Raw genomic sequence first — 27,641 nt, 5'->3', positions numbered from 1 at the left:
TTATCGGATCCCGGTAGATGCTGACCGACAGAGAAGATGGATAGCGGCATACCAACGCTTGTGTAGTGACCACTTTGTTGGAGGTAAGACGAATAAAATTAGCCAGAAAAGGCATTACATTGCTGTTAACATTCCATTCTAGTTTACTGTAATTATGATCTGGCAGCTATTTACACCGGATCCAGTGTAAATTTCAGAACACCTCGGCTAGCTCGCGGCCGGCCGGAGCCAGCGCTAGCTCGGACGTTGGCTCCGGCAGCTATTTACACTGGATCCGGTGTAAATAGCTGCCAGATCATCTCATCATCTCTAGCCGCTTTATCCTTCTACAGGGTCGCAGGCAAGCTGGAGCCTATCCCAGCTGACTACGGGCGAAAGGCGGGGTACACCCTGGACAAGTCGCCAGGTCATCACAGGGCTGACACATAGACACAGACAACCATTCACACTCACATTCACACCTACGGTCAATTTAGAGTCACCAGTTAACCTAGCCTGCATGTCTTTGGACTGTGGGGGAAACCGGAGCACCTGGAGGAAACCCACGCGGACACGGGGAGAACATGCAAACTCCACACAGAAAGGCCCTCGCCGGCCCCGGGGCTCGAACCCAGGACCTTCTTGCTGTGAGGCGACAGCGCTAACCACTACACCACCGTGCCGCCCTGCCAGATCATAATTACAGTAAACTAGTAAATACAGTTTTCTGCATCTCGCTCCTTAAATGTTTGTCGCCTTCCTCGCATTCAAACCGATTCGAGCCGAAGTCCACTACATGTCCAAAATGGCGGTCGCTGTTACGAAGGTCACGTGACTGAAAAGGGTCTATAGATGACATCAACTACAGTATATTTAGCATCTGGATAAACTTTATGAAAATTGGTTGGCTATGATGCGAATTGTCGCCGATATTAATATACGTAATCTACTGTATCTAAGCTTGCATGAATTGGTTTGGCTCGAATATGGACCTTTGCAATATGGCGGACGGTTTGACGTGTCACCGCAGCGAGAAACTGCAAGACCGGGCACTTCCGCGTTGTGAGGCAACGTGAACGAAGGTACGTCGCAAACAGCGCGCACGTGCTACAGACTCTTCCTGTTACTTCCCGGACGTGCAGAAGAGCACGAGCTCGGATTTTGCAAAAGAAAACAAAACAAGTCCAAACAAAACAAAGCAGACTTCTGATTCACTCCACTGACCGGAAGTTGGTTCAGTGCGCTGTTTTTGACATTCAGCGTGCCACTGAGTCCCTTTATACCCGAGCTCAGCGCGCGGAAATAATGCGTTTCTCCGCTCCGCCATTCCGCCCCTTGTGTTTACACTTTAATGTGCATTAATAAAGCGGATTGTTGGCTTTGTGCTGTGCGGCTCCTGCAGTGATGATTTTAGAGAGTTTATCCCGGGCGAACTTCGCTCTGCGCTCCAGAGTAAGTAACAGCTCACTTTGTTTATTTACTAACTGCTGCACGAGTTCAGAGATCCGGACGGAAGTCTGTAATCATCGTCTGTTTAGGATTTTATTTCAAAAATGATGAATAATAAGTGCATTTGAGTCCCTGGAGCACAGTCAGGGAGATGTGCTCACTTTATGGAAGAAAGATTTCAGGCCTAAATACACATTTATGTCTAAAATATCCTGAAATGCACATCAGGGTGTCTACAGGTTTGTCCAAGTTAAATTTAAGACTTTTTCATACCATGTTCCAAAAAAAAAATAAGACCAAATCTAAAGTCACGCAAAAACGTACTCTTTTGAAAAAAAAAAAAAAAAAAATATATATATATATATATATATATATATATATATATATATACATGCAGGGGCGCCACCAGAAAATTTGGGCCCCATGAAAGATTAGAATTTTGGGCCCCCCAACTTTGCCCACCCTCGTCACAATTGCACTATTGTCATTATTTGACTTTTGATAGCCCATGGACCTTGAGTTTGTGACTTTGTTATTACATTTTGTGTATTAACCTACCAGGGACTAGGACCCCGATTCCAAAAAAGTTGGGACAAAGTACAAATTGTAAATAAAAACGGAATGCAATAATTTACAAATCTCAAACACTGATATTGTATTCACAATAGAACATAGACAACATATCAAATGTCGAAAGTGAGACATTTTGAAACAAAGTACAAATTGTAAATAAAAACGGAATGCAATAATTTACAAATCTCAAACACTGATATTGTATTCACAATAGAACATAGACAACATATCAAATGTCGAAAGTGAGACATTTTGAAATTTCATGCCAAGTATTGGCTCATTTGAAATTTCATGACAGCAACACGTCTCAAAAAAGTTGGGACAGGGCCAATAAGAGGCTGGAAAAGTTAAAGGAACAGCTGGAGGACCAAATAGCAACTCATTAGGTCAACTGGCAATAGGTCATTAACATGACTGGGTATAAAAAGAGCATCTTGGAGTGGCAGCGGCTCTCAGAAGTAAAGATGGGAAGAGGATCACCAATCCCCCTAATTCTGCGCTGACAAATAGTGGAGCAATATCAGAAAGGAGTTCGACAGTGTAAAATTGCAAAGAGTTTGAACATATCATCATCTACAGTGCATAATATCATCAAAAGATTCAGAGAATCTGGAAGAATCTCTGTGCGTAAGGGTCAAGGCCGGAAAACCATACTGGGTGCCCATGATCTTCGGGCCCTTAGACGGCACTGCATCACATACAGGCATGCTTCTGTATTGGAAATCACAAAATGGGCTCAGGAATATTTCCAGAGAACATTATCTGTGAACACAATTCACCGTGCCATCCGCCGTTGCCAGCTAAAACTCTATAGTTCAAAGAAGAAGCCGTATCTAAACATGATCCAGAAGCGCAGACGTCTTCTCTGGGCCAAGGCTCATTTAAAATGGACTGTGGCAAAGTGGAAAACTGTTCTGTGGTCAGACGAATCAAAATTTGAAGTTCTTTATGGAAATCAGGGACGCCGTGTCATTCGGACTAAAGAGGAGAAGGACGACCCAAGTTGTTATCAGAGCTCAGTTCAGAAGCCTGCATCTCTGATGGTATGGGGTTGCATTAGTGCGTGTGGCATGGGCAGCTTACACATCTGGAAAGACACCATCAATGCTGAAAGGTATATCCAGGTTCTAGAGCAACATATGCTCCCATCCAGACGACATCTCTTTCAGGGAAGACCTTGCATTTTCCAACATGACAATGCCAAACCACATACTGCATCAATTACAGCATCATGGCTGCGTAGAAGAAGGGTCCGGGTACTGAACTGGCCAGCCTGCAGTCCAGATCTTTCACCCATAGAAAACATTTGGCGCATCATAAAACGGAAGATACGACAAAAAAGACCTAAGACAGTTGAGCAACTAGAATCCTACATTAGACAAGAATGGGTTAACATTCCTATCCCTAAACTTGAGCAACTTGTCTCCTCAGTCCCCAGACGTTTACAGACTGTTGTAAAGAGAAAAGGGGATGTCTCACAGTGGTAAACATGGCCTTGTCCCAACTTTTTTGAGATGTGTTGTTGTCATGAAATTTAAAAATCACCTAATTTTTCTCTTTAAATGATACATTTTCTCAGTTTAAACATTTGATATGTCATCTATGTTCTATTCTGAATAAAATATGGAATTTTGAAACTTCCACATCATTGCATTCCATTTTTATTTACAATTTATACTTTGTCCCAACTTTTTTGGAATTGGGGTTGTAGATGAAAACTGGTCAGTGACTAATTCTGGTGCATTTACAATCACAAATGAAAATTCAAGATTTTGCCACATGCCTTCTTGTGCTAGGACAATTGGTAGTGAAATGTGTGATGTGGCTGCTAATAAATCATAGAAAAAGTTTTCTCCAGCTCCTCAATTTGAAACCAATGGTTTAGAACGTGTGAACATTCCACACACGTAACCATGTCGAACACTTGACTGGTGTCGGTTATTAGCAACACTTTAATCTAGCAAACTGTATATGGGGCTCGCTCATTAAAAACTTCAATCCTAAAGCATTTATGGGTTGTATTGCTGCTTACCTCCTTCTTCAAAGGGGGGTTCATTGGTTTGGTAGGGCGGAGGTCCCCCTGAGGCTGAATCTGTGCATATTTAGGGCACCCCATTAGTTATGAAACTGGTTATTAGCACTAGTTATTAGCACCAGCATAACGTGATATTTCATCTTGTTTATTATCACACAAGTCAGTTCAGGGTCATTCCGTGCCAACTCACCTAAATTTCAGGAACTCCCCCACATCACCGTCTCAGATTTTACTCAAAAAATTCTCTAATCAAGAATCATATGTTTGTACCACACATGCAAAATATTAGCCCCCAATTATGTTGTAGTTTTGGAACTACAGGCCTTTGAAATATTGATGTCAAAACACCACGTCGAAATTGGCTCTTTCCCCAACTTCAGAGACCCATAACTTTTTATTGCAGCTATCTAGAAAGTTGTGTGTGCAGATTCTTACTGAATGATACCCACTCTTTTCAAATCTGTTGCCAGAAAGCCTCTGAAGGACATACTTTTTGCATAATAGGAAGCCAAAAATGGCATTTTGGCCAAAATCGCTTAAAATTCATTAAAACTCTAAGGGGCCTAGTAGAAATATGAAACTAGTTAGATTTTTTTCCTCATTACATAGTAATTGTAGGGTTGTTATCTGTTCACAGAAACATATTTTGCGATGAAAATTATATTCCTGAATTTTTAAAAATTTTTTTAACATCTTACGTCCTTTCCGAGGGGGCTAAAATAGGGCATTTTTGCCATCTTATTTGGTCATGTGGCTAGGGGTTTAGGATCTTCTAATTTTTTGTGAAGATGCTCTCATATAAGATGTAACTACTCCCTGATTTTTTTTTAACAAACGCCCCTTGCTTCATATTTTAATAATTTGTTTTGTACATGGACAGTTTCATCATTTTTCACTTTTTTCCACATTCAGAACTCTGTAACTCTACATTGGAAAATTCCTACTAGCAGCTATTTCAGATTTACATACACTGACATACAAATTTTCATATTTTAGTAGTAGTATGCCCAAGAAATTCATATTTTTCTTTCTATTGGGACCTAAAAACAGCTATTTGGCCAAAAATGACAAAAATGTTGACTTGATATTTTTCAAGTTCTGGAGGGAATGGGCTATTTTCCTCATAAATTAAAGATGTGGTGACTTTTTCTATCCATATATATATATATATATATATTAGCAATGATATCCTTAGCAAATGTTGATTTTTAATTGAAAAATGTGTCTTACATTCCTGTTATTTGAAATCATAATAGTTACGACTTGCATCATCGGTAGTGGACATAGGACCTGAAACCACACCAGTTTTACAGTCCCAGTTACAGGCCCCAAGCCAAATGTCCCAATCTGCACCAAATATGTACCAGCCGGGCAAATATATTGCCTGTGTTTATGACAGAAAATGGTACATTGGAAATATTGTCACCAGAAATGAAGAAGAAAATGATGTGTATGTCAATTTCATGAGACAAGGACGAGGCAACACATTCTCATGGCCACCACAAAGCAGGAAAGATGAATGTTGGGTGCCTTTGCTTCATGTCCTTTGTGTGGTAGAGGCCCCAAACATAAAAAGTGGGGGACGCCAATACCAACTAACAGAGGATGACTTCAAACTTGTGAAAGACTTAAGTTTTAACTTATGTACTACTAGATGACAGTTTATGAGTGTCTTAGCACATCACATGAAACTGTACTGCCTGTGAATGAATTACCCATTATCACGGATGCCCATATTTGACTTTAAATTATGTACAAATCTTGTGATGTTTTTCAACATCATGATCATGGATCATTGAATGTGTTAATATGTAAATAAAACCTCATTGCTAAATGTTTTCTGCTTACACAACCTTGAAGTATATTAAAAATACTACTCCAGAATTTTGTTGTTATTTTTCTATATTTTCCAAGGATATTCAACAAAAATTGCAATTATACCTAAAATTTTCTAATTGCAAAAAATACTATACAATACAGTAAAAGTTGTTCAGGAAATGTGTATGCCTAGATTAGGTTCTTATAAGCCTTAATTTGTGTGCAAAACACCCCTTCATTATTCCCTTGTTTATTAAAAGCTGCCCAGCGTTTTTGTCATTTTTGGCCAAATAGCTGTTTTTAGGTCCCAATAGAAAGAAAAATATGAATTTCTTGGGCATACTACTACTAAAATATGAAAATTTGTGTCAGTGTATGTAAATCTGAAATAGCTGCTAGTAGGAATCTTCCAATTTAGAGTTACAGAGTTCTGAATGTGGAAAAAAGTGAAAAATGATGAAACTGTCCATGTACAAAACAAATTATTAAAATATGAAGCAAGGGGCGTTTGTTAAAAAAAATCAGGGAGTAGTTACATCTTATATGAGAGCATCTTCACAAAAAATTAGAAGATCCTAAACCCCTAGCCACATGACCAAATAAGATGGCAAAAATGCCCTATTTTAGCCCCCTCGGAAAGGACGTAAGATGTTAAAAAATTTTTTTTAAATTCAGGAATTGAAATTTCATGGCAAAATATGTTTCTGTGAACAGATAACAACCCTACAATTACTATGTAGTGAGGAAAAAAATCTAACTAGCTTCATATTTCTACTATGCCCCCTAGAGTTTTAATGAATTTTAAGTGATTTTGGCCAAAACGTCATTTTTGGCTTCCCATTATGCAAAACGTATGTCCTTCAGAGGCTTTGTGGCAACAGATTTGAAAAGAGTGGGTATCATTCAGTAAGAATCTGCAAACACAACTGTCTAGATAGCTGCAATAAAAAGTTATGGGTCTCTGAAGTTGGGGAAAGAGCCATTTCGTCATGTGGTATTTTGACATCAAAATTTCAAAGGCCTGTAGTTCCAAAACTACAATGAATTGGGAGCTAATATTTTGCATGTGTGGTACAAACATATGATTCTTGATTATAGAATTTTTTGAGCAAAATCTGAGACGGTGATGTGGGGACCCTTAGGTGAGTTGGCACGGAATGACCCTTCAGTTATTAAAATGGAAAAAATGTCACTGTACAAACTGTAAAAGTGTTCTCTTGATAGGCTAATCCAACCACGTTCATACTGTTCATTTACCATTCGCTAATATTTTGAACACACATGTGAGCAATAGCTACCTTTCTTTGGGAAAAACTGAGTGACCAGTTGCCTGCCTCTCCGGTCCCTCTCAGCTTTCAGCTGCCTTTCTTTACGTTTTTGACAGCCACTCTTCATATTTAGCGATCATAGACTGTACGCACTCCACTGCTGGCTGGCTGGCTGCTGCACCGCGACACAGCAGCAAGTAGCGTTGCACTGATCAGCACACAGATTTAACGCATCGCGCTTCTACCAGAACTGGACCGTACCATTTCGCAAAAGGGGGAGGGTTAAATGACAATATGTTGAAGAACTCAAGAAATAGACAACCTTTTTCAATTAGCTCATTTTACCAGATGGAATATTGCATTGTTGTTATTTCAAAAGTCTTATTAAAATCATTAAAAGCATATTATCAGCCCCTTAAAGGGCCCCATGGCAGTGCTGGGCCCCTAGAATTGTTCTAACCTTTCCCCCCCTGGCGGTGCCCATGCATACAGGGTGCGATTTGTCAAAAAAACAGAAGGGGGGATGTTTTTTTTTTTTAATCATGAAACGTCACAAAATTAAGGTAACAATAGGCTAACAGCTCAATAACATCCGATGATATCAAATGAATAACACTAAATGAAAACGAACACTAAACCAGAGATAGTAAATTCATCTTCCTATCTCTCTGACTAAATACACGAACACTAACACACAACAAAGTTCGCATTGCTTGTCGCGTTGCTGTGATGTTTCTCTCCCTCCGGATTAAATGGACAGTGACTCGAAAATCACTAAAATACATGAATACTAAATGAACAGTTTGCTCTGATGGCGCAGTTCACATTGTGCGCAGCTTTCCTATTTAAACTGTTTTTTTCTCATCCTTATACTTCCTGTTTCATGGACTGTAACGGATTTGCTTATTTAGTAATTTTAATACAGAATTTACTTTGAAATTGTAATCAGACACTCCAACGCCCCCCCTAAAAAAAAAAATTGGCCGTGAAAAAGGCGGCATCCGCCAAAAGGCGCGCTGTTTGCATCCCTGCATAGAACGCAAAGATATTGTTATTATCTACAATGTATCTATTTGCTGGGGACGTTCGTGAACATCTAAGCTGCCACTTCGGGTCATTTTGAAAGTGAGTGCAATGTAGACCATAGAAAACTGTGTCACAACATGCCTGTCATGTCAACTTTTTTTTTGGTTTGTTTTATTGACGGGGTTGTCCCCGAGGATTTTTTTTTCAGCAGAGATAAAAACCAAAGGGGAGGATGATCCCCACCATCCCCCCCAGCAAATCGCACCCTGTGTGTGTGTGTGTGTGTGTGTGTGTGTGTGTGTATATATATATATATATAATTTAATGCAGTGGTTCTCAAACTTTTTTTTCACCAAGTACCACCTCAGAAAATACTTGGCTCTCCAAGTACCACCATAATGAGAACATTAAAATACAGTAGCGTAGTAGGTCTAAGTATTCATTAAAAACAAGGCGGAGGTTTGATTTAACAAGTATATTTAATATTGTTGGCCACTGTAACATTACACACAGTACTTTGAACAGTAACACTGTGTTTAAATATAGGAAAATAAAACACTGTACTTAAATAATGAATCAAATAAAATTAATTGCACGTAAAAGTGAAATAAAACGTTGTACTAAAATAAATATTAAAAGACAGTTCTTAAAGATTAAATGAAAATGTACTTAAATAACTGTACTGTACTTAAATGTTAAGTAAAAAAAAGTACTGTATTTGATGTACTTGAAAAAAATCAAAATAGGCTACGCATAGCTGCAGTTCTTGCCATTTCTTAACTCCAGTGACTGCTTTCTGAATCAGAAACACACACCCACAAACAGAGGAAGAACAGTAAGATTAAGAATAAAACAAAAGTGAGGAAAAGCATTAAGAATAACAGCTTATAATGTTAAGTATACACAGAGTATTGACTGATTGACTATCGATTGACAACTTATGGCCCTTTTCCACTACCCTTTTTCAGCTCACTTCAGCCCGACACGGCTCGCGTTTCGACTACCTTAGAGCAGCACGACTCAGCTCGCTTCAGCCCTGCTTAGCACCCAAAACTCGCATGGTTTTGGAGTGGGGCTGAAGCGAGCCAAACCGAGCCGAGTGGGGCTAGGGGCGTGAGGAGACACTCCCCTGTGCACTGATTGGTGAGGAGGAGTGTCCTCACATGCCCACACACGCCCCGCGAGCACGCTGGGATCTGTAAACACCGTAAACCCGGAAGAAGAAGAATTACGAATTACGAGAATTTCTGAAGCCTTATGCGCCTCGCCTCATCTATACGCTCTTGCCAGTATCTGTTGGCGTTGTCGGTGACAACAAGCCACAGCACCAAGACCAGCAACACTAACGACTCCATGTCCTCCATGTTTATTGTTTACTATCCGGGGCGTGAGACTACCGCTTAAAAGGTCACTGATGTCACTGTTTGCGCCGCCTAACGACATCACGTGACGTCCACCCTCTTTCGCTAACTCCACCCAATGTGTCCACCCACTTCCAGCCAGCACGGTTCAGCGCGGTTGTAGTCGAAATGCAACACCAACAGCCCCACTCAGCTCGACTCAGCCCAACTCAGCACGGCACGGCTCAGCCCAACTCAGCCACGTTGGTAGTGGAAAAGCGGCATTACTGAGCTTAATGTGATGGGTGTGCACAGCGCCGGCAATTGCTATAGAGATCTTGCAGTCACGTGACCGGAAAGTACACAGCCGCCATCTTGTCGGTAAAAAACGCCGCTGAATACTGCTGCACTCGTGTACAGAATGGATCAGTTTCAACCGACGGACTACACAGCTCATTTTTCTAATGAACAGATAACTAGATACATGTCTAAAATAAACGATCTACAGATTAGTGACCCTTATCGCTTACCGGACAGAGTTTTCACGACCGTGTCAGTGGATATTGAACTGCCAGCGGAATACCCAGACGTGTATAATTACCTCATCAACTTTCCCTCGCTGTTCAGTGGTGAAGCACTGCGTGCTTATAAATCTCTGCACAGTTATCTTTACAGAAATTCAGGATTTGTCAGCCCCCCTCAGATGTGGCATCTTGTAAACAAGAAAATAATCCTCATTGGACGGGTAAGTCACTTAAGTATTGAGTATAGCACTGACCAGCCGATTATAGAATAGAATAAGGTAATTCCAGCTGTAATTCCAAATCGTCCGTCTTGTTTACCATGGATCTGGCGTTGGAGAGGTAGAGGCTTAGCAGTGGAGATTTGAGTGGCTGTTTTCTGAGCTTAGTCAACAGGCCGGTGTACCCTCCTGGATTTCGCACATGCGCAGTAGGCTTGGTAGGACAAATCCAAGAGATAGGATAACTTTACAGAACACCGGCTCTGCAGCCTCGCTTTTGCTTCCTCTCCTGACGCCGCCTCCTTCGCTTTGCTTCCGATTACAATCCACGGAGACCCCGCTGGTCTCACTATCTCGTCCGGAATGTTGTGCATGCGATGGAGATCGCTACAAACCGTCATTTTCTGCTGGAAACCAATGTCCAGTAAGTCCATACGGTTGTAGTGGATATTGAAGTCTGGTACAGACGAACAACACGCAAAAATACACACAAAAAACACAAAAAACGTGCACAGGTAGGGTGAGCTTGTAGCCGCAGCCGTTGTAGTAGAATTGTATATAGTAGGGTTTTCCAGAAGAAAAGGCAGAAGTAGAAGGCGGAAATATGGCGTTTAACTGACAAGATGGCGTCTGTCACAATCTGGATCGGCTGTGACGTCACATGCAAGTGCTCCATAGGCGACCTAGGCAATTGCCTAGAGCGCAAAGTGTGCCCAGGGGCGCCAAGGGCGACCAAAACCCCACCAAAAAGGAGGGATGGAGTTATTGAATGGAGATGTTACCAAGTGCATCAGTGGTGTACAGTGTTTTCAACCACTGTGCTGTCGAACTCTAGTACCGCGGAACACTAGTGTGCCGTGAGAGATCACCAAGTGTACCGTGGAAAATTATAGAATGACTGTATATTGTAAATATTGGCAACAATGTTTTAGTTTGTCAACATTTTCTATTGGTGATGTGCCTTAAGATTTTTTCGTTGAAGAAAGTGCGCCCTGGCTCATGAAAGGTTGAAAACCTTTTTTACAACACCTCTGCGGCTGGGGATGTAGAAATACGCGCTCCTTACCTCTGCTGTAGTAATCACATCATGCATTTTTCAGTGGGAAATCACCGACCATACGGCGCCGTCATCCCCAACAGCATCAGAGGTGCATCTTTTCCAAGCATTTGCCATTTAATCACCACCAGGTAGAATAACAATCAACAGCAAAGTAAGAAGCCTCAATAATAAAGCCGACACTATAGCTCATATAGCACACTTGCTGCATCGCATTACATGCACATTCGCATTCTCAGTTGTCCATATGAACAACTTGCTTGCTTGTCTTGCACAGCTAATTACTGCAGCGTTTTTTAAACTACTACCTTGAGCATCAACCAAGAGATCTCAAGAGAAATATCATTTGATGATATTATCAAGGAATTTGCCATTAGGAAGACCAGACGAGTCCCATTGTAATGTTACTTCAATAACAAAGTACCCATAATAGCACTTTTGTTTGAAAATACAGCCCATTGATGTCCTAACAGGGTGCTTAAGTTTGCACAGTTTAGAATTGTAGAATTTTTTTTATTCATTTAATTTGTTAATTCTTCAGAGATGACTTAACTTTTAATAGCAAAAAAGAAACTAAAAATAATTTCTTGTTTGTTGTCCATGCACTACACTTTGAACAGGGTGCGGAAGAGTTTTTGCCCATTATATGGAGATATGTATTGAATTTGTGTGGTCATTTTACTTTGTGACACTTTATGTTAATAATGCTAACAATAATAACAATAATGAAAAAGATAAAAATGACTTCTTGTTTATTGTCCATGCACCGTACATTGTTTAATAGTAATAGAATAGAGTGATTAGATTAAAGTGTTATTTAGATGTTATTGAGGTTTTTCACCTGACGTCACAGGGTCACGTGACGCCCCGGTGTCCGCCATTTTGAAGGTCAAGCTACATACTAACGCTGCAGACAGAGAGGGAGAACCAGCTTGAAAAAAAACGTGTTACAGACACCGGATCCAGTGTAAATAGCTGCCGGAGCGCTCTCCGGCTTGCTCCCCCTCAAATTAAGCAGCGCGCTCCGGCTTGTTCCCCCTCAAATTAAGCAGCGCGCTTCGGCTTGCTCCCGGAGTGCTCCGGCCGAGGTTCCGGAGCGCGCTCCGGCAGCTATTTACACCGGATCCGGTGTAAATAGCTGCCGGATCATAAATACAGTAAAGGAAAAACTTGAGACTGAAAGGTTTTAACAGTCATCCAAATGACTGAACTTAAATACTAGCTACTATGTTGTTGACATTAGCTAGTGCTAACAGCTAGCTGCTAGTACACTGCTACAACACAGGCACCGACCCTAATAATACAGTTCTTGGTCATTGCCTGGTAACAGCAAATTTATAACGGGCCATGTCTCAACAGACTAAGAAGTTATTTCAATGACATTTAATAACATTTTGTTTATCCTGAGGACCGAAAGTAAATGAAAATGTGAACAAACCTTAGCTGTAATAAGATGGCGACCACCGGCTCCAGGGACGACCCGCTGATGTAGGCATGTTACCCAGCCTGACACAAAATATTTGTAGGCATCCAAACTCTTATACGCTTTCAGATCAATACCTGTGTATGGCGATGGGTTTTTAACGACATAGGTATACAGATCATGTGGGCCGAAGTCAGGTAAAGACGAGGGCTTCGTGTACTTCCGTATGTCAGTGAACAATCCTGGTGGAAGCAGGTAAACGTCATTCTCTAAGCCTGCTAACCTCAATTTTTGCAAATACCTCTCCCTCTGCTCGCCCTGTAAGTGCCCTACGTCGCTGGATAGTGAAGGTGTTTTCTGCATCTCGCTCCTTTTTCTTTTATGTTTTTCATTTGTCGCCTTCCTCGCATTCAAACTGATTCGAGCCGTGACGTCCAAAATGGCAGCCTAACGATGCGTCACATGACTTGGTCACGTGGGTGAAAAACCTCAATTAGAGGGTTTTTTTTCTTGGGGGGCGCCAAAACTCAATCTTGCCTAGGGCAGCCAAAGACCTAGAGCCGGCCCTGGGTGTGCATGCCTCTGTGAACACAGTCCTGCAACGTCCAATCCAAGCCATGCTCCTGGATGAACTTGTTCAGTAACTGGAATATTTGCTCTGATGTAGTTCTGGTCTCCAGTGATTTACAGAACATAAAGTCCTCCTGCGCCACACCGTCATATTCATATCTCACATAAACCAATAAATTGGCCAAATCTGCAACATCTGTAGTCTCATCAAGCTGTATGGCAAAATATCTACTGTTCTTAATGCGCTCAATCAGTGTCTTTTTAACATCATCAGCCATGTCGTTTATTCTCCTTGACACGGTGTCATTTGAAAGCGGCACCAAGTTTAACTCTCTGGCAGCTTTCTCTCCACACATGATACGTGTCATCTCTTTGGCTAATGGTAAACACAGCAGTTCCCCGATTGTGTGCGGCTTACCGGCTCTGGCGATCAGGAGGCTGGCACGATATGAAGCTTCCTGTGCTTTGGCTACGGGTGTACCATAGGACAGAATGGTGGACTTGGACTGCTTCAGTTCATCACGTTTTCGTAAAAAAAAAAAATCCATTGGTTTGTCCTTTAGTGCTGTGTGTTTGGCTGTAAGATGCCGTTTGAGATGCGATGGTTTCATGGACTCATTGCTCAGAACGTCGCCGCATACAACACACTGCAGCCTGGGCGGCTCCTCTGTCCCGCTCCAAATGAATCCCAGTTTTATGTATTTTTCGTCATACTTCCTCCTCACTGGTTTCTGCTGTTTGCTAGCAGTTCTGGGGCTGGTTTTGCCACTGTCGTTAGCATCTGCGCTCGGCTCACACACGTCCTCTTCAGTTCTCCCTCTCTCCTGATCCACGCTCCCATTCGCGGATTTAAGCCACGACAGTAATTTTGTCGTACTCGTCATAATTAGCAAAGCCACCTCCACCTTTTCCCATCACAGCCTAGTCTACCAATGGCGGATAACCGTCTGTCAGCGGAACCGGCGGGAATGCGTACGTATGGCTACCCAGAAGCACTTGCAAACTTTTTAAAATTATTAACTTAATTTGTATCTCCTTTCATTTTCTTGCCATCGGTTGATAAGATATTTTCATCCATTCGGATATTATGGATAGTATTTCACGTTTTATTTTTTAAATTTTATTTATATTTAATTGATTCTTTGGAGTACCACTAGAATGGAGTGCCACAGTTTGAGAATCACTGGACTAAGGCCCTGTTTGCATTATTTCGAATCAGCGGATCATCAGATTAACGTTTTTAAAACGATTCGCGTGCACACAGCAACGCCAATACACGATTCGCGTGCACACAGCAACGCCAATACACGATTCGCGTGCACACAGCAACACCAATACACGGATACGCTAATCACATGACTAATTAGACGGCACGTCACATGATCCCAGGGCATATCGGGCATGCGCAAGTCACTCACCACTTGCAAGTGGAAGGATGGCAAGCGAACACCTTCTCCAGCAGATAAACACACCTGGCTGTGATGTTCATGTTCTCACTGAGTTTAAGCGCCTGAAGGAGGTTGAAATGTGTAAATAAACCTCAGTGCGGCTCAGCGCTTCCTCCTGCGCTCCAAATCACTCCGCCCTGAACAGCGAGTGCCCTCTGGAGGGTGCGCACTCCGGCCCTGCGCAGCTCACAGAGCGCGCTAGTGAAGCACACGAGCAGTGATTCGGGACTGAGCCGCTGTGTGTGTGATCCCAACGCCAGCGAATCAGGAAGGTGGATGTCACAGTGACGTTGTCCAATGACGACGTCAGCTAGAGCTCAGCACAGCGTATCCGCGTATCCTCAATGTTTACACAGCAACAGTTCAAGCACGAACTGGGTTGAATACGTCGGCCCTGGCGGATTCCCGTTTCCCGGCGTTTTAATGTGAACGGACAGTGCATCCGCGAAGAAAACGAGACAGATACGGTCTAATGTAAACTTGGCCTAAGGTATTGCTGCTAGGCCTGGATTGTTGCCCATTCAAAATCCCTGCAAACAAGTGGTTGGACAATCCCTTGCAGTGGCCACAAGTTCAGTATCCTGATATATACCACTACTTGATCAAGTTTCCCAGTAAGTAAATTTATATATTTAATAAAAGACAACTGCAGAAAACATTAAAACATATTTTTAACACAAATCATTTTGGTATAAAATATACACTTGTCCATATGATATAGTAATTTGTCCTACTTGCCACTTATCTATTTGGGAATAAGCCTATAAAATAACTCAAATTTAAAAATTCAAGCCTTTACATGCACCAGTTCAGTACACAAGCACTAACACAGGTAAACAAAGAGGTCAAATACATACATTTAGTGTATTGCAGTATTACATCCTGATCCATACAATGAAGATAAACAAATATATCTTAACATTTTATTGGATTTTATTCTCAATGATTACTCACCACTTATAAAGTGTTGCCCACAAACATAAGTATAGTTAGAGTTAGGCTCCCAGAGCTTCTCATGGTTCACAGATCCATCAGACTTGATTTCACTTCTATTTATGGCTCTCAGCCACTGCAAACGTCTTTTCCCACCTAATGGCAACATATGAAACTTTAATGCTGGGTTCTTGTTTGCATTGGCTGTGCAGCCAACAGCACAACAGCTTTTAGGCATTTTTTTTGCTAACACAATAAAGCCAGGCTTTCCCCTAGTTAAATATGGCGGCTCCAAGGTCATGTGACCTGACGTCAAAAGTACCCGGATGTCCGACTTCGAGAATTCCATCTTTGGTCAAACAACAATGCAGAGAACAACAGTTAAACAATGTGAACAATGCACACACACCTGAAACTTCGGCTCACTCACTTGAAAGGCATGCTCACTTGCACTTCTTAAAACATTTGGAACGATACCCACACACAAACAATACTATTCTCTCACATGCACGCAATAGAATATATTCTCTCTCTCACACACACAATATTCTCTTACAATTCTCACAGATCTATCCTCTTCTCCACGACCGTTAGTGGTGGCAGCGCTGAAGTCGGATATTTGAGGCTGATGCTCGCGGCCTTTCGCAAAAGCAACGTGCTTGGCGCTCTTCATATGAGAGTCCACCGCTCTTATCCCCATTGTGCCCAACTTAAAAGTCTTCCAGCATGCTACACAGTATGCCTCGTTGGCATCTTTGGGTACAGCTTTCAGCCACCATGAGTATTTTGCATCTTGCAGCCAGTTATCATTAAATTTACATTTACCCATTGTAGCTCGGACTATCCTCCATCAACAGATCAAGCACGCGTGGGTCTAGCAACCGGTGGATTCGGAGCCTGCGCGGTATAATTGTGAGCATCAAAAACAATTTAACTTTTTCCCCATCCAAAGTGTACCACATTTTAACGATATGACTGAGTGAAATCTCCATAAATTTAAGATTGAAAATTTAAGACCACGGGGTTTGAAATTTAAGACAATTTAAGACTTTTTAATGGCCTTATTTTAGGAAAATTAAATTTAAGACTTTTAAGCCTTTTTAAGGACCTGCGGCCACCCTGCACATGCAAAGACCAAAAATGGCTTAAAGGAACAGTCCACCGTACTTCCATAATGAAATATGCTCTTATCTGAATTGAGACGAGCTGCTCCGTACCTATCCGAGCTTTGCGCGACCTCCCAGTCAGTCAGACGCAGTCAGACGCACTGTCACTCCTGTTAGCAATGTAGCTAGGCTCAGTATGGCCAATGGTATTTTTTGGGGCTGTAGTTAGATGCGACCAAACTCTTCCGCGTTTTTCCTGTTTACATAGGTTTATATGACCAGTGATATGAAACAAGTTCAGTTACACAAATTGAAACATAGCGATTTTCTATGCTATGGAAAGTCCCGCACTATAATGACAGGCGTACTAACACCTTCTGCGCGCTTCGGCAGCGCATTGATATGGAGCTCAGATATCAATGCGCTGTCAAAGCACGCAGAAGGTGTTAGTACGCCTGTCATTATAGTGCGGGACTTTCCATAGCATAGAATGGTGCAAAATGGTAAAATGTCTGCCAACGGCAGACATAATGCACGTAAAGCGTATAGATAGATAGATAGATAGATAGATAGATAGATAGATAGATAGATAGATAGATATGCAAGTACGAATTTTTCATGGGGCGGGATGGTTTGGAACAGGCCATCTAAAATTGGGATAACATTTACCCGGGACGGGTATTTGAGGCGGGTCGTCTAGTTTAAGCTTGATTAGCGTTGTTACGCACGCCAGTGTTTCCCACAGCAATTTTGGAGACTATGGGGGAGGCGCGGGGGTTGTTTAAAATTGAGTGATATGTTAAATATTAAGTTATTACTGAAAAACTATTGATTAAAAAAACAGACACTGAGAAATGGTCCTATAAACAACTTTACCAATATAAAAGATTACCAGGACTACAAAAATGCAGAAAAATAGGCTTTACTTATCCAAATGCTCCTGTTGGTTCAAAAGTTAAAGTGCATAGAACCTCACAGCACAACATGAAGTTACCTTAAAATATAATATAAATGCCTCAGCTTTCATGTAAGAAAAAAAAACTATTAATACTAGTACTGTGTGCAGGCAGTCTCTCCTGAAGACTAAATTCAACAATAATTATAAACTAATAAAATAAATGGCTCAGGCTTCATAGAAGAAAAAAAACAATTTGAACAGAATCTCACAGTATGATGCTGAAGCTGCCTAAACAATGGAAAATAAAATACCATTTTGGCAAAAACGTTGGCATCCATTAATTTCTTTAAGTAAAAAAATATGTTGCCAGATACTGCTGACGTTTTACAGCCCAAAATATGTTCAAAACCCGCCAAAATGCACTTAAAACCGCCCAAATTGGGAGGGAAAACGCACAATCTGGCAACACAGGCGGCAGTAATGGCTGCACTCGTGTCGAGGATGTAAACACAGTTGACACGGCAATGGACATACATGACATAGTGGGTGTAATTTACGTTCACAACTTTTTTTGCTGTCAGAAATATTTAATATTAAATTTTGTGACTCGACTGACAATAGCCGGTGGCATAACAAGCCATAGCCGGCGATTTGCCGCCGGTGACCGGCTACTTTTGAGACCGCTGTAAGTTACAGTCAATTTCCAGACTAAACTCAGTTTAACAGAGCATGCTGCATGCTTTTTGGTTTTGTAGCGCAGAGTACCTGGCTAACTGCAGGAAGTGGTTAGCTGCACAGCTAATGTAGCCATTGCAAGGCTAACGCACCGATTTTAAAACACGGCAAAACGACTTAACAGTTATACACTTACTTGTTCGGTGTTTGTGGCTGATGCGGCAGGGATGCTTGGTACGGACCCAGGCTTCAGTGACAGTTGATGTGCAAAACCTGCCCTGTACTGTCCCAAGTTGTGGAAACATTCATCAGGAAAATGCTTCCGACAAACATACACCGTCTTAGGTAGACTCGACGGCGTATTATTGGAGTAAATAAAATTAAGCCACTGCGTCTTCGGGGGCTCTCCCGTCGGCAGTAAAAACAGACTCTTTTCTGTGTTGTCACATCCATGTACAGTGCAATTTCCATGTTTCGCTCGCTTAGGTGGTGCCATGTTTGAGCTGGGCGGACAATCCATACAGTGGGTGGGAATCCGGGGGGGGGGCGTGGGGATCATCTCCCTTGCTGACGTAGTAAAGGGAAGAGCTTATCAACGCGCCATTTTGACGCGCCATTCTCAAATGTTGACAAAGGGTGGGCATAGTTTGGTTTACACATTATGACATTTCTAGCCACTGGGGTGACTTAAGAAGGTCAGAGGAACTCATTTTAACGTTAAACCTCAGAAAGTGAAAATTTCATGCCATGGGACCTTTAAAAATAATGAAATTAAATGTTTCAACGTTAAAATAATACTATAAGCAGTAAGCCATAATAAATGAAACAAAGTGGTGTAAGAAGACCCTTTGCTTTAAAAAAAAAAAAAAGTAGTCTGAGATCCAATGAGTGCACTGAGCATCTTACAGAACCAGTTCTTCTGGACACTTTGACTGTCACACTCACTTCTTCATTTTGCACCAGCAGCCTTCATTATGTTTTCTTTTTTTATATAATACATAGGGCCAAATTACTCAATTCTGATTGGTCAATCAAGGGGTGTTTTTTTTTTTTCCCTTCTGAAATGCTATTGGCTGGTTTGTTGCTTGGTTACGGTTAAGAAGAAACCTTTATTTGTCACAAGCACTGTGAAATTTATCCTCTGCATTTAACCCATCTGAAGCAGTGAACACACACACACACTCGTACTAGGGTGCATCAGTTGCCCTGACTTTCATAAAATCTGATGCATTTTTGTTTGGGTGTTCCTTTTCACCAATAAAGACATCCTGTAAAATTTTTTGACCATATTCAAAAGTCTAATGGTGGCACCATGAGGTTCTTTTTTTGCCAAAAAACGCTTATTTTATGTTTTCGCGTAAGGTTTGAATCACAATGTTGGACTCCATTTATTGATTTCTTGTGACCCAGAGATCATAGGGGTGTTCACACGGCACATATTTGCATCGATGCTGCACCGATGTATTTTGTTGCGATATGTCTTACACCAGTGTAAATTTTGTGGAGCGTTCACACGTCACAAACCTGCTTACTAGAGAGAAGCGTGTTAGCACCGGTGCAGCCCCACTTGCGTTCACACGGCAGTTTTTGCGACCGTGCTATACGATAGTAATAATGTGGAAATGAAATATGCGCATGCGTGAAAATGTACTTCCTTTTCCCGGTTGTCATGGCATCACCAAGCGCCGGGAAAACAACGTGGATGAAGACACCAGTGTTGCCAGATACTGCTGACGGTTTCCAGCCCAAAATATGTTCAAATCCGCCAAAATGCACTTAAAACTGCCCAATCTGGCAACACTGGAAGACACGCAGTTCTGTTGTTGTTATTCGCCATTTTGGAAGCGCAAAATACCAGGATGCAAATTATGCAATGCCCGTATGTAATCAACTCTCCTCACGCGTAGCGAGTCTACCCCTGTAGCGTTCAGACGTCCCATTTTATATCGGTGCTGCCCCACAAACTAGCATTTACTCCGGAGTAAATTTCTTAAACCACCTCCCGAGCAGGGTTAGATTTGCACCGGTTTAAGCAGCTTTCAGGGGCTACACCGGTATAACTTTGTACCGTGTGAACGCTCTACCGGGGCAGCCCCGGTGCTACACCGGAGTAACAGTTGCCGTGTGAACACCCCTCATGTTAAGAACCTTTGCAAGGGATTGAGAAGCATTAATGTGATTCATAATACATTTGTATTGTTTAAAAGTAGTTGAACAATGATTCAATGAACAGCTAAAACTCAAACTGTGCTTGATAATATATTTAGAATATGTACTAAAAATGTGTATCTAAGATATTTGGTATACTCTATAAGGTGCCATAATGTTTCATGAAAAGTGATCGAAATTTTGTCATAAAAGTCATAAAATAGCAGCTTTTTCCATAACTTTGAGCTCCTGGTGCCACCATTAAACTTTTGAATTTTGTCAAAATATTTCACCCAGTGTGTTTTCTTACCAAAAGGAACATAAAAACAAAAATGCATCATGATCGGAGGAACTTTTCATTTTTAGGGGGCAACTGATGCACCCTACCTCATACCCCTTTTCCACCAAATCAGTTCCAGGGCTGGTTCGGGGCCAGTGCTGGTTCACAACTCGTTCAACTTGCGAACCAGCTGAGAACCAGTTTGCTTTTCCATAGCTTGGGGTGCTAAGGGAAGCCACATCATTACGTCACCAGAGATGGGACCAAGTCACACATGTGCAAGTCTCAAGTCAGTCTCAAGTCTTAACCTTCAAGTCCCAAGTAAGTCCCAAGTCTTTTTTGTCTTGGGCAAGTCAAGTCAAGTCACAGGCTATGTCAAGTCAAGTCAAGTCCTATAATAAGTCCAAGTCAAGTCACCTTAGGCGTATTGGCGTAATTTTAGCAGCAGAATATGAATTTAATACATTGAAAAGGCAATACATAAGTAAATGTCAGTAAACATCCCTGGCACATGTGCCCAACCTGTTAAATATTTGCATTTTAAATACTCATGTTCTGTAAAATACATAAAAAAAACAGTAATAATGTCATAAAGTTATTTATTGATGGCAAAATTGATTGCAAGATTGAAAGCCAACTAAATTTCTCACATTGTCATCAGCCAACAAGAAAAATAAACAGAGAATTGGCATTCTGTTATGTGCGTAGTTAAAAGAGGGTAGGACGACACCTTGGGTTAACAGGGGCATGAACTCCTCCAATCTCTAATCACGTCAGATGAGATGATTATTATTAATAAGATACACGTGGAGAAACCTGAAGTGACTTCGATGTATGTTTGCGCCAGTAAAAAAAAAAAACCCAAAGGATAGAGAAATGTGTCAGACATAATTTAGGTCTCAAAAAGAAGACCTGTTCGCCCGTGCAAAAGTGACATCATCTCACCCCATATGACAAGCTCCAGAGGTGTGTGCAAAAGCTCTCGCTCTCTCCCTCTCCGAGGCTGCCTCAGCCTGTGCGGAGCGGGGACATATAGAACGACTTTGGCGCGGGAGTCTTGGTTCCCGCTATAATAGATTGTTACGAAAATAAATGTTAAATGAAATATGCATCCCGCGCATTCCTTTCCACAGGAACTTTGCTCACAACGTTTCGGTCATGGCTAACGCACTGTCCTCCTTACCACAAGTGCAACGTTTCGGGAACAATACGGAAAGGACAGCGCGCGGGATTCATCTTTTCTTGAACAATTACCCAGAGACTTTTTAAATTACCTCACTGGGAAATATCCAATGCACCTGTTCAGTTACAGAGTTGTGCTCTCTAAATTGTAGTCATTCAGACCATTGTTTTGGCGGCCTGGTAGCCTGACATGATGATATGATGTGAAATCTGTGAACACATCGTGGCATGGGGCGTGGTATATAGCCCACGCAGAGAGCGTGCCTGATGGACAGGGCAGTGACAACGCAACGGCAGTGCAATCAAAATTACTGAAGTATGTGCATATTACATTTTATTTTCACAATAAAAACACGATGGAAATAACACTCAAGTCACTCAAGTCATCGTGTGTCAAGTCCTGAGTCTTAAACTTCCGAGTCACGTCTCAAGTATTTTCATGTTTTGTCAAGTCACAAGTCATGAAAACAGTGACTCGAGTCGACTCGAGTCCAAGTCCCCAAGTCTCAAGTCCCCACCTCTGCTGTATACGTCAGTTACGTCACTGCATTTGCATAAACCTTGGTGTGAACATCGAAGCAACAACGACACGGAGATGAAGAAGAAGCAACAACAACAACAATAATGGATGACTGCTGCTTTACTGCATCCATGATATCTCGTCACTTATTTAAAAATGGCGCCCTCTCGCTGATGTAAGCAGTTCTTTCCTCTGGCCCAGCAGAGAGTTGGTGCTACCCTGGAACCGGTTTTTCTGGCCCAGAGCCAGTTCTTTGTCAGTGGAAACAGAAAACCCGGTTCCAAACTAAGCACTGGGTCCGAACCAGCCCTGGAACTGATTTGGTGGAAAAGGGCTATCAGAGCAGTGGGCAGCCACACCAGAGCACCCGGGGAGCAGTTAGGGGTTAGGTACCTTGCTCAATTGCACCTCAGCCCAAGGCCGCCCCATGTTAACCTAACTGCATGTCTTTGGACTGTGGGGGAAACCGGAGCACCCAGAGGAAACCCATGCGGACACGGGGAGAACATGCAAACTCCATACAGAAAGGCCCTCGCCGGCCACTGGGTTCGAACCCAGAACCTTCTTGCTGTGAGGCGACGGTGCTAACCACTACACCACCGTGAATGTCTGACTCAGCAATGCCGCGTTTCGCTATATTTGACGAAGAAATGATAAACCAATTGAAAGCTGCAAGCGAAAATGAAAATACCAAAAAAAGTACGAATTTTTGGCTTTCCGTGTTTAAGAAATGGGCTGCAGGAAGACAAATAAACGACTCTCTAGTGGCATATGGATGCTGTGAGTTAGACAAGTTGCTATCGCAGTTTTATGCAGAAGTGAGGAAAGAAAATGGGGAAAACTATGAACCAGACTCTTGCGCCCTGATTGGTTCAGAAAACGTGAAAGACAAATGTTGTGAACTTGAATGGCTTCCGAAGTATGAATTTGGCCCTATATATATTATAAACAAGTAATCGTATGGTTCCTCGTAAAATTAAGGATCAACTTCACTCATGATTTCAAAGTTTTGAAATTGCACTCGGGCAATTTTCAAAACTTCGAAATCACCCATGAAGTTAATCCTTAATTTTACTCGGCCCCATACGATTACCTGTACTAATCTGAAAAGTGCTCTCTTATAGAACATGCTGCTCAGATACAATTTTTTTTTCCTCTCTGTAACATATTTAATTTTGTGCTGGAAAAAAAAAATGAATGTTTGGAACTCTAAAATGTTTTGACTCTGTAATGAATGTAGAAGTCATAAACTAGAAATCTGTAACAAAATTTGTCAGACTTTTGCACAGTACTAATATATATATTTCAGTACTACAGCGCTAATGTAGTAATAAACGCGCTCCTGTTGCACAAACTGCTGAAAAAGTTAACGCTGGCTAAAACAGAAAGGTGTCAGTGTTAACTTTTTCAGCAGTTTGTGCTACAGGAGCTCTTCCATGGGATTGGACCATATGGTCTAGCCTTCGTGCCCCATGCGAATCAATGAGCCTTCGACACCCATGACCCTGTCGCCTGTTCACCGGTTGTCCTTTGGATCCTTGGACCACTTTTGTTCGGTACGAACCACTACATACTGGGAACAGCCCACAAGATGTGCCATTTTGTTCAGTGCTCAGACCCAGTCATCTCGCCATCACAATTTGGCCCTCGTCAAAGTCGCTCAGATCCTTACGCTTGCCCATTTTTCCTGCCTCCAACACATCATGTTGGAACACACATCATGCATATGTGTTCACTTCTTCAGATGGGTTAAAAGCAGAGTGTAAATGTGATAAAGTTGTTGTTCTTGAAAGACGGCCACTTTCACTATCTATGCTACTTGCTTCACCACTATCAGGGTTTTTTCTAGAAAAATTTAGTATGAGGGCGCTCACCATGGCGAGGGAGCGAAGCGGGGGGGTGCCGGTTGTCCCCCCCGCCGTGCAAAGCCTTTGAAAAATGCTCCAATGGGACATTCTGAGGCTATCTGAGAGGGAAATTGTAACAAATTGTCTGTCAACATTGAAAAAGAAAGAAGTAATCTTCTTCTGCCCCGGACAGTCTTTGGCTTTCTTCCGCTTCGTGCCGCGGGATGACATCTTTAACCCACTGACGCCTGAAACGCCTACAAAAAACCGTCTGCAAATGCGTAAGCCAGTTTCTAGAAAAGGTCCCCATCTGCCTGAGAGTTTTCTGAAATAAAAATAATTAATTGAAAACGCCTATGAAAAATTAAATATCTCAGCCTCTGAAGCACATAAAGACATGAAATAAGTTGCATTTAAAAGATAAAATTCTCTGCTTTTATTGGATCATGCTCATTCAGCATTAACACTAACACATTTGTTAACACATAGATGAGTCTTGAAAATAATGACAAATCAACAATGCTGCGTCATGCAGCAACCGGCATTTGGGGCAATGTTGCGTTATGCAACAACCGGCGCTAGGGGCAATGTTGCGTGACGCAGCATCCGGCGTCAATGGGTTAAATGCCCAAGTGTCAACAAAAACAGCTCGCGAACTACTTCTGTCAAAAGCTCCCGCGCTGGTGGGTGAAAGGTCATTCAGTCTCGAGAAATCTCGCTCTACAAGTCAGCTGACCTTGTATGTAACCCATGTCAAATCTCGCGAGAGCAGCCGCGACAAGTAAACAACTAAACAACATGGCGCCTCAGTCTGGAAAACGCCAATTCGGATTGTTTTTGCACCGTCTGGCGGTGTATCTACTACGATTGGAATATTTTTGGAGCAATTATAACGTATTTGATGATCAGACACATTGTCACGTGGTGTTGCTGGGATGTTTTCACGGAGTCGGTAAGGGGGCGCACGCCGAGAGTAAGAGGGCGCAGCGCCCCTGTTCCCCCGTTTAGACGAAAGCCTGACTATCATCATTCATAAGAATTTCTGCCACTTGTTCTGCTGTAAATCATGGATGTGGTCGCTTACTCGAAGATGCCATTTAGATTCTGACTGAGGTTGTTGTGTTACTTACAAATACAAGGCAGTAAAAGGCAACCGATCAGAAGAAAGGATTCATTCTTACCAGAATCTGATTGGCTATGGTACAGTAAGTATTATAAGACCTTTTTTTTGGTTTGTTTTCAAGGCATTTTTATTTTGTCATACGTCATCGTTCTTGGAGGAACGATATTTAAAGGGTCTGGCACCAAAGGGTTAACAAGGTAAAAACATCAGAGCATGAAACTGCTGGTGTAAAATGGGTTCTTACCATTTCACTGGTTACATATGATCATCGTATCATCCAACCCTTATCACGATGCGTGTTTTTTGAAATATGTGACATTTTTGTCTTCTGGGTTGTAATTTGTGTACATTTGTGTGTCGTATAGTCACATGACCCTGCTGTGTTAATTCCTGTGTGTGTGTGTGTAGGTCCCGGTAAGACGTGTGCATCATTCGTCTGATCTTCCTCCTCCTCAGCCAGTTCCTTTGTTAGCTCAGACTCTTCAGCGCTACTTGCTGGCCTTGGAGCCGCTCTTACCCCCGGACGAGCTGCAGCACACGCGTAAGACGGTGCAGCGATTCGGCAGCGCAGGGGGCCTCGGAGAGAGACTGCAGAGAGGCCTGGAGAAACGCGCCAAACACACACACAACTGGGTAAAACAGGAACATCATCACTGTCATGTTCAGCATGTGTGAGACGTTCTGAGGATTCGGAGGCCTTTTCTTTCAACCTCAGTGCTACACTTATTAGTGTAATTCACTCCCCGGCCACTTTAATAGGAACTTGTTGTTGATTCTAAGATCCCTGTTCTTAGCTGCAGGAGTGGAACCCAATGGGTTCTTCTGTCTGCTGTTGCATGCTGAGATGCTTTCCTACTCACCACGGTTGTAAAGAGTGATTGTGAGTTGCTATATCATTCCTGGCAAAAAAAGAACTCTCAATCCAAGCTTTCCATTTTCCTCTGACCCTCTCTTATCAACAAGGCATTCGTTTCCACCCACAGAACTGTCGCTCACTCACTGGATGTTTTTTGTTTTTCACACCATTCCGTGTAAACTCTAGAGACTGGTGTGTGTGAAAACCCCAGGAAATGTCCTGGTGTTCCTAATAAAGTGGCTGGCGAGTGTAAGTACAGAGTAAAATACTCAGTAACAGGCGGGTGTGTTTAAGTGTAACGAAACAAAATTTGTTTCATTTTCATACAAAAGCGATGACAGTCGAGACTCCTTTCATAAATGTTAAAAAAAACATCTCCTTACAGAAAACTGCAGCATATCTGCATGGGTGCAAGTTTTCCGGCATGTGCCGGAAGCTCTGTTTTTTTTTCAGTTCTGAAAAAGTCATTTTTCCAAATCGCGTAAATCCATTAAGATTTTTTTTTGGGGGGGGGGGGGGTGTATAGGGGTGGCCCTCTCGCTGTCTCACTCTCATAGGGCGAATGATTTTCCCCGATCGTGGAAAACAGACAGAAATTATGGAATTTTTATAGTGAAACATTGCTCGCGTGTCAAAGTGTAACTGCCGCAGAAGGCTTCTGCGTAACTGCCGCTAACGCCCAAGCAGACCTGCCTTTCCGGTCAAGGCAGCTTTGTCGGTGATTGTGATTGGCTTGTGGCACACCTAGCCAGCCAATAAGCTGCTTGTTTACAGATTCGCTCCCTGCGTCGCAACCAGAATGGCAACCGCGAAAAAGAAACGAATGCTCTGGTGGCCAAGGACACCATATGGTTGCCAGTGGCGAGTGTGGACGTTGAGCGCTCCTTTTCCATGTATAAACATCTTCTAAATGACAGAAGATTCAGTCTCACAGAGACCAACACTAAACAACTTATGATGCTCTATCATAATGGCGATATCGAGCAGCGTTTCTAGGAACTCAGAGAGCGCTCAATGATTGATCTGCAAGGAATATTCAGGACTGTCATTACAATCAAAGTCAAACTATTCTCGTCTGTTTGAGAGTGTGTTCTGTGTTTTGCTAGGAAACATTGTTTCATGAGTTTGTGGTGGACTAAAAAAGATGTAACATAGGGAAAAAAATTTTAAATTCAGGTTTTGATTTTATGTACTGAAATAACTACTAGGCACAATTTTTATAATATCTATATAAATTAGTTGTTTTTACCCATTTTAACCTTGAAATCAGCATTTTAATGATTACCCATAATGCATTGTTTATCGTGCTAAAACAAGCAAAAACGTCATAAGACAGTGGAAATAC

General features: G+C 42.1%; 1 protein-coding gene across 1 annotated transcript in view; it reads left to right on the top strand.

Moving 5' to 3' along the window:
- Positions 1–1,071: 1,071 nt before the first annotated feature.
- cratb (carnitine O-acetyltransferase b) overlaps positions 1,072–27,641 on the top strand; it is a 69,756-nt gene continuing 43,186 nt past the window's right edge. The window contains exons 1-2 of the mRNA XM_060915398.1: positions 1,072–1,431; positions 25,849–26,073. Coding sequence (XP_060771381.1) covers positions 1,384–1,431; positions 25,849–26,073 — 273 coding nt within the window. The 5' untranslated portion in view covers positions 1,072–1,383. The remainder of the gene's footprint in view (positions 1,432–25,848; positions 26,074–27,641) is intronic.

Source organism: Neoarius graeffei, chromosome 2 (assembly GCF_027579695.1).
Source record: "Neoarius graeffei isolate fNeoGra1 chromosome 2, fNeoGra1.pri, whole genome shotgun sequence".
Lineage (NCBI taxonomy): Eukaryota > Metazoa > Chordata > Actinopteri > Siluriformes > Ariidae > Neoarius > Neoarius graeffei.
This window is presented reverse-complemented; position numbering and strand designations above follow the sequence as displayed.